Source organism: Mytilus edulis, chromosome 7 (assembly GCF_963676685.1).
Source record: "Mytilus edulis chromosome 7, xbMytEdul2.2, whole genome shotgun sequence".
NCBI classification, from domain to species: Eukaryota; Metazoa; Mollusca; class Bivalvia; order Mytilida; family Mytilidae; genus Mytilus; species Mytilus edulis.
In genome coordinates this window covers 37,723,518-37,738,945 of record NC_092350.1, presented here as the reverse complement: position 1 = coordinate 37,738,945, position 15,428 = coordinate 37,723,518, and the positions used below count along the sequence as shown (strand labels likewise).

Here is a 15,428-nt window from a genome sequence, read left to right as displayed (position 1 = left end):
GTTTATCTATAATTAGCCCATTATTTTTGGAACTGAAAAGTTGATCTTTGATAAACCCACCTTTTGGGAACTGACAAGTTGATCTATAATTAGCCCACCTTTTGGGAACTGACAATTTGATCTATAATTAGCCCATCATTTGGGAACTGACAAGGTGATCTTTAATTAGCCCACCTTTTGGGAACTGACAATTTGATCTAAAATTAGCCCATCATTTGGGAATTGACAAGTTGATCTATAATTAGCCAATCATTTGGGAACTGACAAGTTGATCTATAATAAGCCCATCATTTGGGAACTGACAAGTTGATCTATAATTAGCCCATTATTATTGGAACTGACAAATTAGCCCACTATTTGGGAACTGTTATGTTGATCTATAATTAGCCAATTATTTGGGAACTGACAAGTTGATCTCTAATAAGCCCATCATTTTGGGAACTGACAAGAAGGTCTTGTTGTAGCATACTCATCTCTAGAGATGTGTCAAAAGTGTGTATACAGCAGTGATCCTTGGATGAATTTTATGAAGGCAATGGGAAGGTATGGTGTTTATAAGCAGGATTAAATGTACCTTGTAGACAATAATTCTCAGGTTTATCAAACAGAAAGGAATTTGTTCATCATTCAAGACCGTTTGGTGACCTGTACAAATAAATTATAAAGCATGGTTGAAATTTTGAGTTGACTCTATTAGTGTTATTGTCCTTTGACAATAATTTTACTAAGTTTTTGCTTTTTTATGCCCCTGGCCATAGTAAAAAAACTATTTGAATTAAGTTTTTTATCCTACATTGAACTTTTGATGTCTTCCCTTAGCGAGTTCTCTTTGTTGAATATGCACATATTTAGTCATAAAATATTGCAAACAAAAATGTGTCCCCAGTACACAGATGCCCCACTCACACTATCATTTTCTATGTTCAGTGGACCGTGAAATTGGGGTCAGAACCTTAATTTGACATTAAAATTAGAAAGATTATATCATAAGGAACATAAATACTAAGTTTCAGGTTGATTGAACTTCAACTTCATCAAAAACTAACTCGACCAAAAACTTTAACCTGAAACTAGACAGACGAACAAATGAATGGATGAACGGACGCACAGACCAGAAAACATAATGCCGTTCTACTATCGTAGGTGGGGCATAAAAACAGTGACTTTTAACCAACACCAATTTAACTGATGCAGAACAAGAATGTGTCCATAGTACACGGATGCCCCACTCCCACTATCATTTTCTATGTTCAGTGGACCATGAAATTGGGGTCAAAACTTTAATTTGGAATTAAAATTAGAAAGATCATATCATAGGGAACATGTGTACTAAGTTTCAAGTTGATGTAACTTTAACTTCATCAAAAACTACCTTGACCAAAAAACTTTAACCTGAACTTTGCACTATCATTTTCTATGTTCAGTGGACCATGAAATTGGGGTCAAAACTATAATTTGGCGTTAAAATTAGAAAGATCATATCATGGGGAGGGAACATGTGTATTAAGTTTCAAGTTGATTGGACTTCAGCTTCATCAAAAACTACCTCGACCAAAAACTTTAACCGGACGGACAAACGGAGGCACAGACCAGAAAACTTAATGCCCCTCTACTATCATAGGTGGGGCATAAAAAAAGAAGAATGTTTCATTGATATAATCATTACATTTGTGTTGCTGTACCATCAACAATTATCCAGCTCCTCTTCCTTATATGAACTAGAACAGATTTCTAAACATATACATTTTATTTTTATGCCCCATTTATGGGCATTATGTTTTCTGGTCTGTGCGTCCGTTCGTCCGTCTGTTCGTTCGTCCGTTCGTTCGTCCGTTCGTCCGTCTGTCCCGCTTCAGGTTAAAGTTTTTGGCTTCAGGTTAAAGTTTTTGGTCAAGGTAGTTTTTGATGAAGTTGAAGTCCAATCAACTTGAAACTTAGTATACATGTGCCCTATGATATGATCTTTCTAATTTAAATGCCAAATTAGAGTTTTGACCCCAATTTTACGGTTCACTGAACATAGAAAATGATAGTGCAAATTTCAGGTTAAAGTTTTTGGCTTCAGGTTAAAGTTTTTGGTCAAGGTAGTTTTTGATGAAGTTGAAGTCCAATCAACTTGAAACTTAGTATACATGTGCCCTATGATATGATCTTTCTAATTTAAATGCCAAATTAGAGTTTTGACCCCAATTTTACGGTTCACTGAACATAGAAAATGATAGTGCAAATTTCAGGTTAAAGTTTTTGGTCAAGGTAGTTTTTGATGAAGTTGAAGTCCAATCAACTTGAAACTTAGTATACATGTGCCCTATGATATGATCTTTCTAATTTAAATGCCAAATTAGAGTTTTGAACCCAATTTTACGGTTCACTGAAACATAGAAAATGATAGTGCAAATTTCAGGTTAAAGTTTTTGGCTTCAGGTTAAAGTTTTTGGTCAAGGTAGTTTTTGATGAAGTTGAAGTCCAATCAACTTGAAACTTAGTATACATGTGCCCTATGATATGATCTTTCTAATTTAAATGCCAAATTAGAGTTTTGACCCCAATTTTACGGTTCACTGAACATAGAAAATGATAGTGCAAATTTCAGGTTAAAGTTTTTGGTCAAGGTAGTTTTTGATAAAGTAGAAGTCCAATCAACTTGAAACTTAGTATACATGTTCCCTTTGATAAGATCATTCTAATTTTAATGCCAAATTAGAGAATTTATTCCAATTTCACAGTCCTTTAAACATAGAAAATGATAGTGTGAGTGGGGCATCCGTGTACTGTGGACACATTCTTGTTTTCTCTACATCACAGACAGCTAGAACATCACACTTCAGTGTAACCGCCATCACACTTCAGCTTAACCACCATTGCTCACCAGTGTAGTTATCAACAAGTTAGTGTCATAATGTCACCATCACACTTCAGCGTGTAAACCAACACACTTCAGTGTGGACCATCACACTTTAGCGTGACCATCGCAGTTCTGAGTACCATTGTGGTTCTGAGTCCTACATATATACATCTCCTTTTGAGTTAGGGATTGATTTATTTATGTTAATGGGTACTAGTTTTCCTTGATTATGGAAATCTTGCATTTTCCTTGATGTGTGTTTTTTCGTGGTTCTGCCTAGTCTAGACTAGTCTAGACTCAGCATTATAGAAATTTGTCTTTTATGAAACATTTAAATTTGTGATTCAACTGTACCAATAAAACCCACAAAAATGAGTTTCCAGAGAATAATAATGAATTAACAGCATCATATATCTACATTTATTCAATCCAATATTATCTCCAAATATTCATTTGATATGACTTGCTTGGAGTAGACTTGCTACATGTCCATTCCTAATTATGTTTTTTGTTCTCTTTTTTTTTCAATTTTGCCCCTTTAATAATTTTACTGCTATAACTAGGAGATTACAATTATAGTGACATCTGCAGGAGGAAGGCTTTCTCCAAGGGCAATCAGTAGGCTGGCACTTATCAGTAAACATATAAATTAGTAAGAGAGAAATAATAGAACGGGAATGGTAGCAAGTCTATGCTTGGAGTTATATATATATATATATGAATAAAACAACGACACACAGGACAGTCTTATATATCATATTGACAAATTGTAATAATAAGTTAACATACAAAAGTGCATTCTTTTATAGGTCATATCACAACCTAACATCTCTCACAATTTTAACAACCAATTAAATTTTTAATGACCATTAAAGTCTATTCAAATAATGTGAATCAAACTGTAATATAATACCTTGTTGATAAGTGTTTAAATCGTAAAAACACTTCCTGAATTTTTAATATACAAAGAAGTACCTAAATTTGATCTTCCTACTATATGTTAGAAATACGAGTCATATAAAACTAAATTGAAAGGTGTGCTTTCTTGATATATGATCGCTGAAAGCAAAATGTGCATTTAATGTAAATATTTGAACAATTTGATTAAAATGAAAATATTCTAAATACAGGTAGGTAGTTTGTTTCTTATCAATAAAAAAATCTTTTTCATTTTTTTGGAAATAATTTCTCATTGAAATACTTATCAATGCTTATGGCTGTTCCAGATTTTAATGCATGGGGAGAGGTGGGGCATTCAAATTGATTAATTGAGGGTGGTAGTATTTTCTTAAGAATTGCAATGATTGTCACAAAAAAAAAGGAAGTTAAACCCTGAGACCCCGCCCACTCAAGTTACAGGACTTAGTTTTGGTAAAAGCCACTTGTGCTTTGATATGTTTTTTAGCAAACTTTTCTTGACAGCATAAGCTATGTGTATAATGCCTTTTACTTCAGAAGATAGAAGATCTGGATGCATTTTGACTACTTATAATTAATACAGACACCTTATGATAATAAGTTTCTCTGTCTGTCATATGTCCATTGTCCTTGACTTCATTGTAATGGTGAAGTGACTGCTTGGTTGAGTTTTTTTGTCAAACCAAATACTCACTTAGGAGAAACAGGATAACTCTTTTTGATATATTGGTTCCTTGTAGCGTCTTCGTGTCCATCAGGTTGGCTCACCTGACCCCAACCTCATTTCATGCATAAACAGACTTAAATCCCCTGTTTCATTGTTTTACATGTGTCATTTTGGGCCCTTTTTTATATAGTTTGCTGTTAAGTGTGAGCCAAGGTTCCTTGTTGTAGACCATACTATGACCTATAATTATTAACTTTAAATGTATTGTGACTTGGATGGAGAGTTGTCTCATTGGCACTCATACCACATCTTATTTTTATAAAGGTTAAAATTATGTAGTGAACTCTAGTTCAGATACTAAGATGTAAATGGCTGTCTTACATGTTTTGACATCATTTCCATGGTTCAGTGGACCCTGTCAATACTTTCAAGAATAATATATACCTTTTTTAAAATTAACTTGAGTTAATTATTTGAATTAATTCTATTACAGATAAATAGCCATGAAGAATTTGACTGTCAGAGAGTAATAGTTCCCTGTCAGTATCAACCCATGGGTTGCACCACAAGGGTAAGTTATAAACAGAGTTTTACTGTGTGTATTGCTGTGTGTTTCTTCATTCTATATTGGTTAGAGGTAAAGGAGGAGGGTTGAAATCTCACATGAAATGTTTAACCCCAACACATTTTTGCACCTGTCCCTCTGGCCTTTGTTAGTCTTGTACAATTTTAGTTCAGTTGTATGTTTTGTAACCTAGCTATATGTGAGACATTCATTATCACTGAACTATAAAAAAGAAGATGTGGTATGTTTGCCAATTAGACAAATCTCCACAAGAGACCAAATGACACTGAAATCAACAACCATAGGTCAACAAACATGCTTCAACAATGAGCAAAGCCTATACCACATGGTCAGCTATAAGAGGCCTGACATGACAATGTAAAACTATTCAAAAGAGAAAACAAATGGCCTAATTTATAAAAAAAAATGAAGGAAAAACCAATATGTAACACTAACAAAAGACAACCACTGAAGTACAGGCTCCTGACTTGGAACAGGCACACATACATACAGAATGTTGCGGGGTTAAACATGTTAACGGGATCCAAACCTTCCCCTAACCTGGGACAGTGCTGTAACAGTAAAAACTATGAATGGGTTCTCATCATTATTAATGTGACTATAAGTATATTTACATAATATATATGGATACAAAAAATAGAGGGAGGTTCTTGGCTAAACTCTCACTGAAGAGCACTAAGAGAGATAAGAAGGAGCTGACAATTTTTTTCAAGATTAGATACCATTGATAATCTGTTAATCTCTTATTTTCCTAGGCAACATCAATGATGTTGACTTATATTTGATGTTGACTTATATCATGTCATTATGTTCTCACTCTACTCAGTTTAAATAACTGTTATCAGCTGAGTCAATTGAGATGGAAAATAATCACACAAAAAGATCAATACAAAATTAAAGAAAAATTGATAAAAAAAATTTATTAAATATTTAGCCAGTTATAAAAAAGATTTTTGTTAGGTAATACAAATTTTTAGGTTTTAGTATGTTGAAATTGTCAATAACTGGAAAATAAGCAGATTTATTTTTCACTGTAAGTAAATTGACAGCAGGTTGTGTTTTTTTAATTTTATCACAGCTGATTCCAGAGATGATATATATCAAACCAACAAGGAAGTAAAATACTTCTCGTTATGCTGTCATCCTTATGTCCCATCTTGATCACATTATAATTTGGAGTCTTCCTAGCGTATATCCCGATTGTGTACTAATGTTCATTGTTTTGATCAAACTGTGAAATTAAGTAATTGATGCAGGAACCCAGAAACAAGGTTTTATCACTTAAAAGTAATTTCATTAGTCATTAAATCAATGGAAAAGTACATTTCTGTCCTTGCATCAATGCTTGAAAAATTAACTGCATGGTAACTTTGAGTTGGCTATATATATTATGATTAAGGTTTTTCTAAAACTTGCAGAAATTATGAGGATGTTCAAAGGCTATGACTGCTCATGCACGACTAAAGCCTATATTTTATGCTTTAATATTTTGAAGTACAATTTTTAAAGATAGGGAAAACAGTTTTATTTTAATTAGTTCAAGACTGTTTGAGTTTGATAAAATAACAATTTGTAATGTGCTTTTTGTTTTCATAATTTGATTCATTATATGGCATGATACAATACTGAAAAATATATATATCTCAATGAATTAGCCAGAAAATAAAATATTTTAAACATCTTAAAAGCAAAAGATAGATAGAATGACCCAGATTTCATGATCTGTTAACATTGACAAATCTCATGATGTTGACACAATAGTCTGTTTTTTGGGGGTTTATTGTCAGATCTCATGTTCTTGTAACAATGATCTGGTTTTTTTTTGGTCAGATCTCATGGTCTTGTAACAATGATCTGTTGTTTTTTTATTTTGTCACATCTCATGGTCTTGTAACAGTGATCTGGATTTTTTTTTGTCAGATCTCATGGTCTTGTAACAATGATAAGTTTTTTTTTTAATTTATTGTCAGATCTCATGGCCTTGTAACAATGATGTGTTTTTTTTGTTGGTGTTTTGTCAGATCTCATGGTCTTGTAACAATGATCTGTTTTTTATGTCAGATCTCATGGTATTATAACTGTTAACTTTGTCAGATCTCATGTTCTGTTAACTTTTAAAAGACCTTTGAATTTGACATAAATAACATTTATTATTGTTTGTTGTAAAGGTCCAATCACTTTAATTCAGGAAGTTAATAGAATATTGAATGGATTACCCTTACGACTCTATCAATTTCTAATTGGCATTGTTTATCGTGATATATTACAACACTAATTAAGCTGTAAGTTGAATTTTATTTTGAAATTTTAAACTCTTAGTTAATTTTGATCTGGTGTATAATAAAAAAACAAAAAATGCATTACACATGTTACAAAATGATACATTAATGCTACAGATTTTAATGCAGTTCGAAAATATAAAGGGATGTTTTTATAAAGTGCTTTTATTTGAACATTTTTATTTTTGCATCGCATTCCATTGTTTCAGTGGTTGCGTACTTGAATACTGTTTGCATTTTAATACAAAAAAAAGAAAAAAAAGTTTTCTGAGGATACTTTTTGATGGCAATGGGAATTTTTTAGACAAAATAAGGGTCAGTGGAAGTTAACTATTTATGTTACGTGCCAACATTTATTTGGTGTTTTATATGCAAGTATCTTTGAAAAGTTTGAAAAAAAAATATATTTGCATGTTAAAAATATTTCAGTTTATATGCATGAGGATGGTATTTTTATGATCACAGCAGAATTTTGTATTAAGGTACACATACTGTTTAAAAATGGACTCGTTACAGAACATTTGCAATGCATTGCAGTTTTCATTTATTTTTAGCTTTATATAATTAATTTTTGAATATTGAATATCAAATCAGATATAAAAAAAAACTTAGCATAACCTAAACTTTGATTTATGGTTGATGACCTTATGTTAACCCAAAGTTAATTATGACATTTATTACACAGGATTATAACTCTTGAACTGTAATTGTCAAATCAGCCAATGAAAATAATCTAAATTTGTTAACCAGTTAACACCGGGGAAACAAAAATAAAATACATAAATGGACTTCAGGTAACGCAGTTAATACAATGCAAAAGTATCATCCACAGAAAATAGCTACTGATCTCTAATATTTTTTATTAACCTGCATTTTGTTTATGTAAGTTATGGTATAAGTGCCAGTGAGACAACTCTCTATTCAAGTCACAATTGTAAAAGTAAATCAATATAGATCAAAGTACGGTCTTCAAAACAGAGCCTTACTCACACCTAACAGCAAGCAATAAAAGGCCCTAAAATAATTAGTATGAAACCATTCAAACAGGAAAATTAATGGTCTAAACAATATAAAAACAGGAAAATTAATGGTCTAAACAATATAAAAACAGGAAAATTAATGGTCTAAACAATATAAAAAAACAGAAACACTTATGAACCACATCAACATACAACAACCGTTGATTATCTGGTTCCTGACTTAGGACAGGTACATTTTGTACAAACAAATGCAGCACTTCAATAGGTATCAGTTTTCACCCTTACCTGAAACAATAGTGTAACATCAGAATGACACACTATAAACCCTTGTTTTTCAAAATTTCAATAGGGAACATTCTCTTTATACATGTTATAATAATTGTGTCAATAAATTTATTGATACAATTATACACTATAAATCATCAATTGAAATGGCTTAACTCAATCAAAAGTCATATAAGTTATAACATAACAAGTGAACATACAAGATAAAATTGAGAATGGAAATGGGGACTGTGTCAAAGAGACAACAACCCGACCAAATAAAAAACAACAGCAGAAGGTCACCAACAGGTCTTCAATGTAGCGAGAAATTCCCGCATCCGGAGGCGTCCTTCAGCTGGCCCCTAAACAAATATATACTAGTCCAGTGATGATGACACCATACAAATATCAAATTGTACACAAGAAACTAAAATTAAAATAATACAAGACTAACAAAGGTCAGAGGCTCATGACTTGGGACAGGCGCAAAAATGCGGCGGGGTTAAACATGTTTGTGAGATCTCAACCCTCCCCCTATACCTCTAACCAATGTAGAAAAGTAAACGACCATACCTACACTAGACTCCTGTGAAGACACACAAACAATATCAAATAATAACAAACAAGATATGGTCCAGATAGACTGACTTGGTACAGGCACATATATGGTTGGGTAAACCAGATTTAATTGTACACAATTTTCCCCAAATTTATAGTAAAAATAAAATAAGGGTTAAAAATACCCATTGACTTTTTTCATATTTTGACTTTCAGCTACTATCTTAAGAAATAAGATTGATTATAAAATTGAGAAAGGAAATGGGGAATGTGTCAAAGCAACAACAACCCAACCATAGAGCAGACAACAGCCAAAGGCTACCAATGGGTCTTCAATGTAGCAAGAAAATCCCGCACCCGGAAGCGTCCTTCAGCTGGTCCCTTAAAAATATGTATACTATTTCACTGATAATGGACGTCATACTAAACTCCGAATTATACACAAGAAACTTAAATTAAAAATCATACAAGTAGACTAACAAAGGCCAGAGGCACCTAACTTGGGACAGGCGCAAAATTGTGGCGGGGTTAAACATATTTATAAGATCTCTATCCAATGTAGAAAAGTAAAAGCATAACAATACGCACATTAAAATTCAGTTCAAGAGAAGTCCAAGTCTGATGTCAGAAGATGTAACAAAAGAAAAGAAACAAAATGACAATAATACATAAATAACAACAGACTACTAGCAGTTAACTGACATGCCAGCTCCAGACCTCAATTAAAATGATTGAAAGATTATGTCTTCATCATATGAATATCAGGCACAATCCCTCCCGTTAGGAGTTTAGTATCATACTATCATAAAATATATGAGAAGAACATAACCTGTGTCATGCCAACAACTCTTTTTAAATAAATGTGTTTAATTCGTGTGCAAAGACCCTATAAGTGAATCAATATTAAAGCCAAAATATGCAATCTTTAATGACCTGACAACAGTATTGTAACTATATCCCTTCTTAATAAGTCTGTTTAAAGGTTTTGTAAGCTTTTGAGGTGAATACTGACATTTTTATACGACCGCTTCATTTTTTGGGTTGTATATTGATATCACGTTGGCTTCGTCGTCATCGAAGTCGGCAGCGGCGGCGGCCGAAGACTTTTGGTTTTCGCACTATAACTTTAGTATAAGTGAATAGAAATCTTTGAAATTTAAACACAAGGTTTATGATCATAGAAGGAATGTTGGGATTGATTTTGGAAGTTTTGGTCCCAACAGTTTGGGAATAAGGGGCAAAAAAGGGCACAAATAAGCATTTTCTGGGTTTTCGCACTATAACTTTAGTTGAAGTAAATAGAAATCTATGAAATTTTGACACAAGGTTTATGACCACTAAAGGAAGGATGGGATTGATTTTGGGAGTTTTGGTCCCAACAGTTTAGGAATGAGGGGCCAAAAAAGGGCCCAAATAAGCATAATTCTTGGTTTTCGCACAATAACTTTAGTATAAGTAAATAGAAATCAATGAAATTTAAACACAAGGTTTAAGACACAAAAGAAGGTTGGGATTGATTTTGGGAGTTTTTGTTCTAACAGTTAATTAGGGGCCAAAAAGGGGTCCAAATAAGCATTTTTCTTGGTTTTCGCACCATAACTTAAGTATAAGTAAATAGAAATCTATGAAATTTAAACACAAGGTTTATGACCATAAAAGGAAGGTTGGTATTGATTTTGGGAGTATTGGTCCCAACAGTTTAGGAATAAGGGGCCCAAAGGGTCCAAAATTTAGCCTCTGGCCTTTGTTAGTCTTGTATTATTTTAATTTTAGTTTCTTGTGTACAATTTGGAAATTAGTATGGCGTTCATTATCACTGGACTAGTATATATTTGTTTAGGGGCCAGCTGAAGGACGCCTCCGGGTGCGGGAATTTCTCGCTACATTGAAGACCTGTTGGTGACCCTCTGCTGTTGTTTTTTATTTGGTCGGGTTGTTGTCTCTTTGACACATTCCCCATTTCCATTTTCAATTTTATTTGTTTGAATTTGGTGTTCTTTGATATGCCGAATCTAACTGTGTATGTAGATTCCTAATTTTTGGTCCCATTTTCAAATGGGTCTACAGTAAGGTCCAAAGGGTCCAAAATTAAACTAAGTTTGATTTTTGATATGCTGAATCTAAACATGTACTTATATTTTTATTATGGGCCCAGTTTTCAAGTTGGTCCAAATCCTGGTCCAAAATTAAACTTTTTTTGATTTCAACAAAAATTGAGTCCTTGGGGTTCTTTGATATGCTGAATCTAAACATGTACTTATAATTTTTATTATGGGCCCAGTTTTCAAGTTGGTCCAAATTGTGGTCCAAAATTAAATTTTGTTTGATATCAACAAAAATTGAATCCTTGGGTTTCTTTGATATGCTGAATCTAAACTTGTATTTAGATTTTTGATTATAGGCCCAGTTTTCAAGTGGGTCCAAATTGCAGTCCAAAATGAAACTTTGTTTGATTTCGACAATAATTGTATAAATGGGGTTCTTTGATATATATGGTTAATCTAACCATGTATTTAAATTTTTGATGTTTGGGCCCGGTTATCAGATTGGATCACATTGAGGTCTAAAGGGTCCAAAATTGAACTTTATTTGATTTCATCAAAAATTGAATTCTTGGGATTCTTTGATATGCTGAATCTAACCATGTATTTAGATTTTGGATATTGGACCATCATAGGTAATGTCCAATTTAAAATTTAGTTTTTAAGTTTAAGTTCTTAGACCACATTCATTATGTGTCAGAAACCTGTGCTGTGTCAACTATTTAATCACAATCCAAATTCAGAGCTGTATCAAGCTTGAATGTTGTGTCCATACTTGCTCCAATGTTCAGGGTTTGAACTCTGCGGTCGTATAAAGCTGCGTCATGCAGGGCATCTGGTTGTGCTTTGTAAAGAATATTACCATAAAAGATTGGATGTGAAAAACCTGAACGTATAAGATGTCTGCATGTTGAGTTATATTTAGGAATTATTTCCTTATATGGATGATAAAATTTAGTAAATGTTTTGACAAGCTTGTGATAACAAAAACCCTGGTGTAATAATTTTTCGGTAATACATAAATTTCTCTCGCTAAAATCTAATAAGTTGTTACATACACAAGCGAATTGTACAAGTTGAGATATATAAACACCAATAGACGGTGACAAGGGAAAGTCACCATCTAAAAATGGATAATTAATGATAGGAAATGAAAAATCATCTCTTTTATTATAAATTTTTGTATTTAGCTTCCCATTAATGATATAGATATCAAGATCGAGGAAAGAGCAGTGGTCATGATTAGTATTAGCTTTATTTAAAGTAAATTCAACAGGATAAATTTCTTTAGTATACATACTGAAGTCGTCATTATTGAGAGCCAATATATCATCCAAATATCTAAAAGTATTGTTAAACTTCTGTATCAAATGTTGTTTCGATGGGTCTTTGCTAGTTTTAGTCATAAATTGTAACTCATAACAATACAAAAACAGGTCCGCAATAAGTGGTGCACAGTTAGTCCCCATTGGAATTCCAATAACTTGACGATATACAGAAACTCCAAAGCGAACAAAAATGTTATCAAGGAAAAATTCAAGCACAAATATAGTATCAAAACATGTCCAATTAACATAGTTCTTTTGTTTATTGCTACTAAAAAATGACCTAAAAGAGTTTGAACATATGTAATCGCATTCTGAATTTTTAAATGCCCGGTTAATTAGGGTTGTGAATTTTTTCTTAATAAGAATATGAGGCAAAGTGGTATATAGGGTAGAAAAATCAAAACCTTAAACAGATTCAAAATCACCAATATATGCTTTCAATTTATCAAGTACTTCCAACAAGTTTTTGACACTCCAGAAGGTTTTTTATTGTTCCAAGTGTACTAGTAAGTAGAATAGACAATTTAGTAGTGGAACAATGGCTTGAAGATAAAATAAATCTACATTTGTAAGGTTGTTTGTGTAGCTTTGAAAGCCAGTAAATAGTTGGGACTTTCATTGTTTTTGGTTCTGCTTGTAAAGAAGTAGCTAAAAGTTTGTGTTTGTTACAGACGTTGTTTTCTGAAAATGAAGTCAGTTGGAATATTGGTGAATTCGTGATTTCCTTTTGCAGAACCTCAATATAAAATTTATGTCAAACAATAATGATATTATTACCAGCTTTATCAGCTGAGACAAAAACAAATTCCTTGTTTGGTTCTTTTAGTTTATGTTTGATACGCGAAATAGGGTTTTTATGGTTGTTGTTAAGAGTTCAATGTTCTTTAAAATGTTGTATACGAATATCAACTACATTGTTGTATCTTAATTGCTGAATTAAAAAAAAGAGTCCAAAGATTTTTGTCTGTTTTTTCCAGTTTTACCCATTTCAAACAGTAATTACTGAGTGAGTTGTGGATGATATTACGACACTCAGTTCCAATTAATAATTGACGGGGGACGATATTTAGGTCCTTTAACTGAGGAATGATTTTAACTCTCGGTCACAACCGATGTTAATGTCTCCTGTTATGACATGGGAAATGGGGCCATATGTGTATTCAGAATTACTGCAATTACATGACATAGGTATATTTTCACTGATATTTACACCTTTACACAATTGGCTATAATTAAACACATATTTCCAAGTAGATTTCTTGAAAATATAACAAATAAGAGGGAGTTAAGTATTATCAAAATATCAGGAATTTGTTCTTTAACAGAATGAATGGTCGTTAAAAATACGGGCATTATTTACAAAATCAAAACCTTTATTAACATACTTTATTTTAATAAAATGTTATAACCATTTGAAAACGAAAAATAAAATGATTATTGAATGTTATTTTCTTCTTTTTTAGCTGGAGAGATGTGAAATGTCACAACATTTACAAGAATCCATACAACAGCATATGAACTTGATGTTCAACATTTTAATGCAGCTGAGCTCAGCTGTACAAAATATAGCCCCTGGAGCATTACAACATTTTCCTGCTGTCCCACAATCACACAGTTTACCAGTCACGTCATCGGAACAATCAATCACAAACTTACTAGAATCTTTACGTATAGGTGTACAGCAAGGAATGAATGTCTTATCAAACCCTACTCCAGTTCCTTATTCACCTGATTCTAATGTCTCCTCTGTTGAAGGTTTCCCAGAACCTGTCACTGGTAGCCATAGTCATGGTCTGATAGAGAGGAATATAAGTGAGCAAACACAAGTTGCTCCAAGTATAAGTTATTCTTCTCAGCAATCCAATAAGGATGTAGAAGGTGGGGCTTATGTCTCTGTCCAACAAGGATATGAATTAAAGTCTCTGAAAGATCAGAATGTTACACAGGACGAAAGTTTAGCTAGACACGAACATCAAATCGATGAAATTCGTGGTAGAAATGATAATCATGAAAAAATTGTCAAGGATTTAAATAAAAGGCTTAAAATGTTAGAAAGTACTATTAATGAATTTGAAGGAAGGACTTGCAATGGAACTTATGTTTGGAAAATAAGAAATTATCGCAAATACAGAAGAGAAGCGGAAATTGGTGATACAACAGCAATTCACAGTCCACCATTTTATTCTCATTTCTATGGGTACAAGTTATGTATAAGAGCCAATTTAAATGGTGTAGATTCTGCGCGAGGAACTCATCTTTCTATTTTTATTCATTTTATGCAGGGAGATTATGATGACATTTTAGACTGGCCTTTTAATGGCAGAATAATATTGACCGTTATTGATCAAAATCCTGTATGTGAATTACGGCATCATGTTGTTGAAACTTTAATCTCTAAACCAAATTTAGCTGCATTTCAAAGACCAAATACACCTCGCAATCATAAAGGCTTTGGGTATATGGAATTTTTGCCGATTGGAATTCTGGATAATTCTACATATGTTAGGAATGATACATTGATAATCAAAGCATGTATTTTGCCAAATGGATAGTATATATAGTGTGGTTTTAGTATATTTTTAAATAAATTAAAGATCATTGATGTTTATATAAAGAGGTACACTAGCGTAAATCCAATTTATTATGTTTTTATTTTATGTTTAAATGAACATTGCCCTGGTATATTTTTATGCCCCTGCTGCTGGGTGACAAGAGTAAAATGTTCTCCCTTGCATGTCTGTATGTCCATTCCCTCCGAAAGTGGTTTTCTTTTTTCTAATTTCAATTAGCCTCCTACGGAACTTAAACACTATGCAATTTACATATCAAACACAGATCAAGCTTGAATTTGGATGGTGTCCCTTCCGCCATAGCTGGAGGGGCAGTAAGTTTTGCCCTTGTCTGTATGTACCCAAAATTGGTTTCCCTTCTCTAACTTCAGTTTGCTTCCATATAATTCTA

General features: G+C 32.8%; 1 protein-coding gene across 13 annotated transcripts in view; it reads left to right on the top strand.

The window, feature by feature from the left end:
- The window catches only part of LOC139482654 (TNF receptor-associated factor 6-like), a 51,879-nt gene extending 36,780 nt beyond the window's left edge, over nt 1–15,099 (top strand). For all 13 annotated transcript variants that reach the window (XM_071266643.1, XM_071266639.1, XM_071266651.1 and 10 more), the window contains 2 exons: nt 4,924–5,001; nt 13,931–15,099. In XM_071266643.1, coding sequence (XP_071122744.1) covers nt 4,924–5,001; nt 13,931–15,019 — 1,167 coding nt within the window. In that variant the 3' untranslated portion in view covers nt 15,020–15,099. The remainder of the gene's footprint in view (nt 1–4,923; nt 5,002–13,930) is intronic.
- The last annotated feature ends 329 nt before the right edge of the window (nt 15,100–15,428 follow it).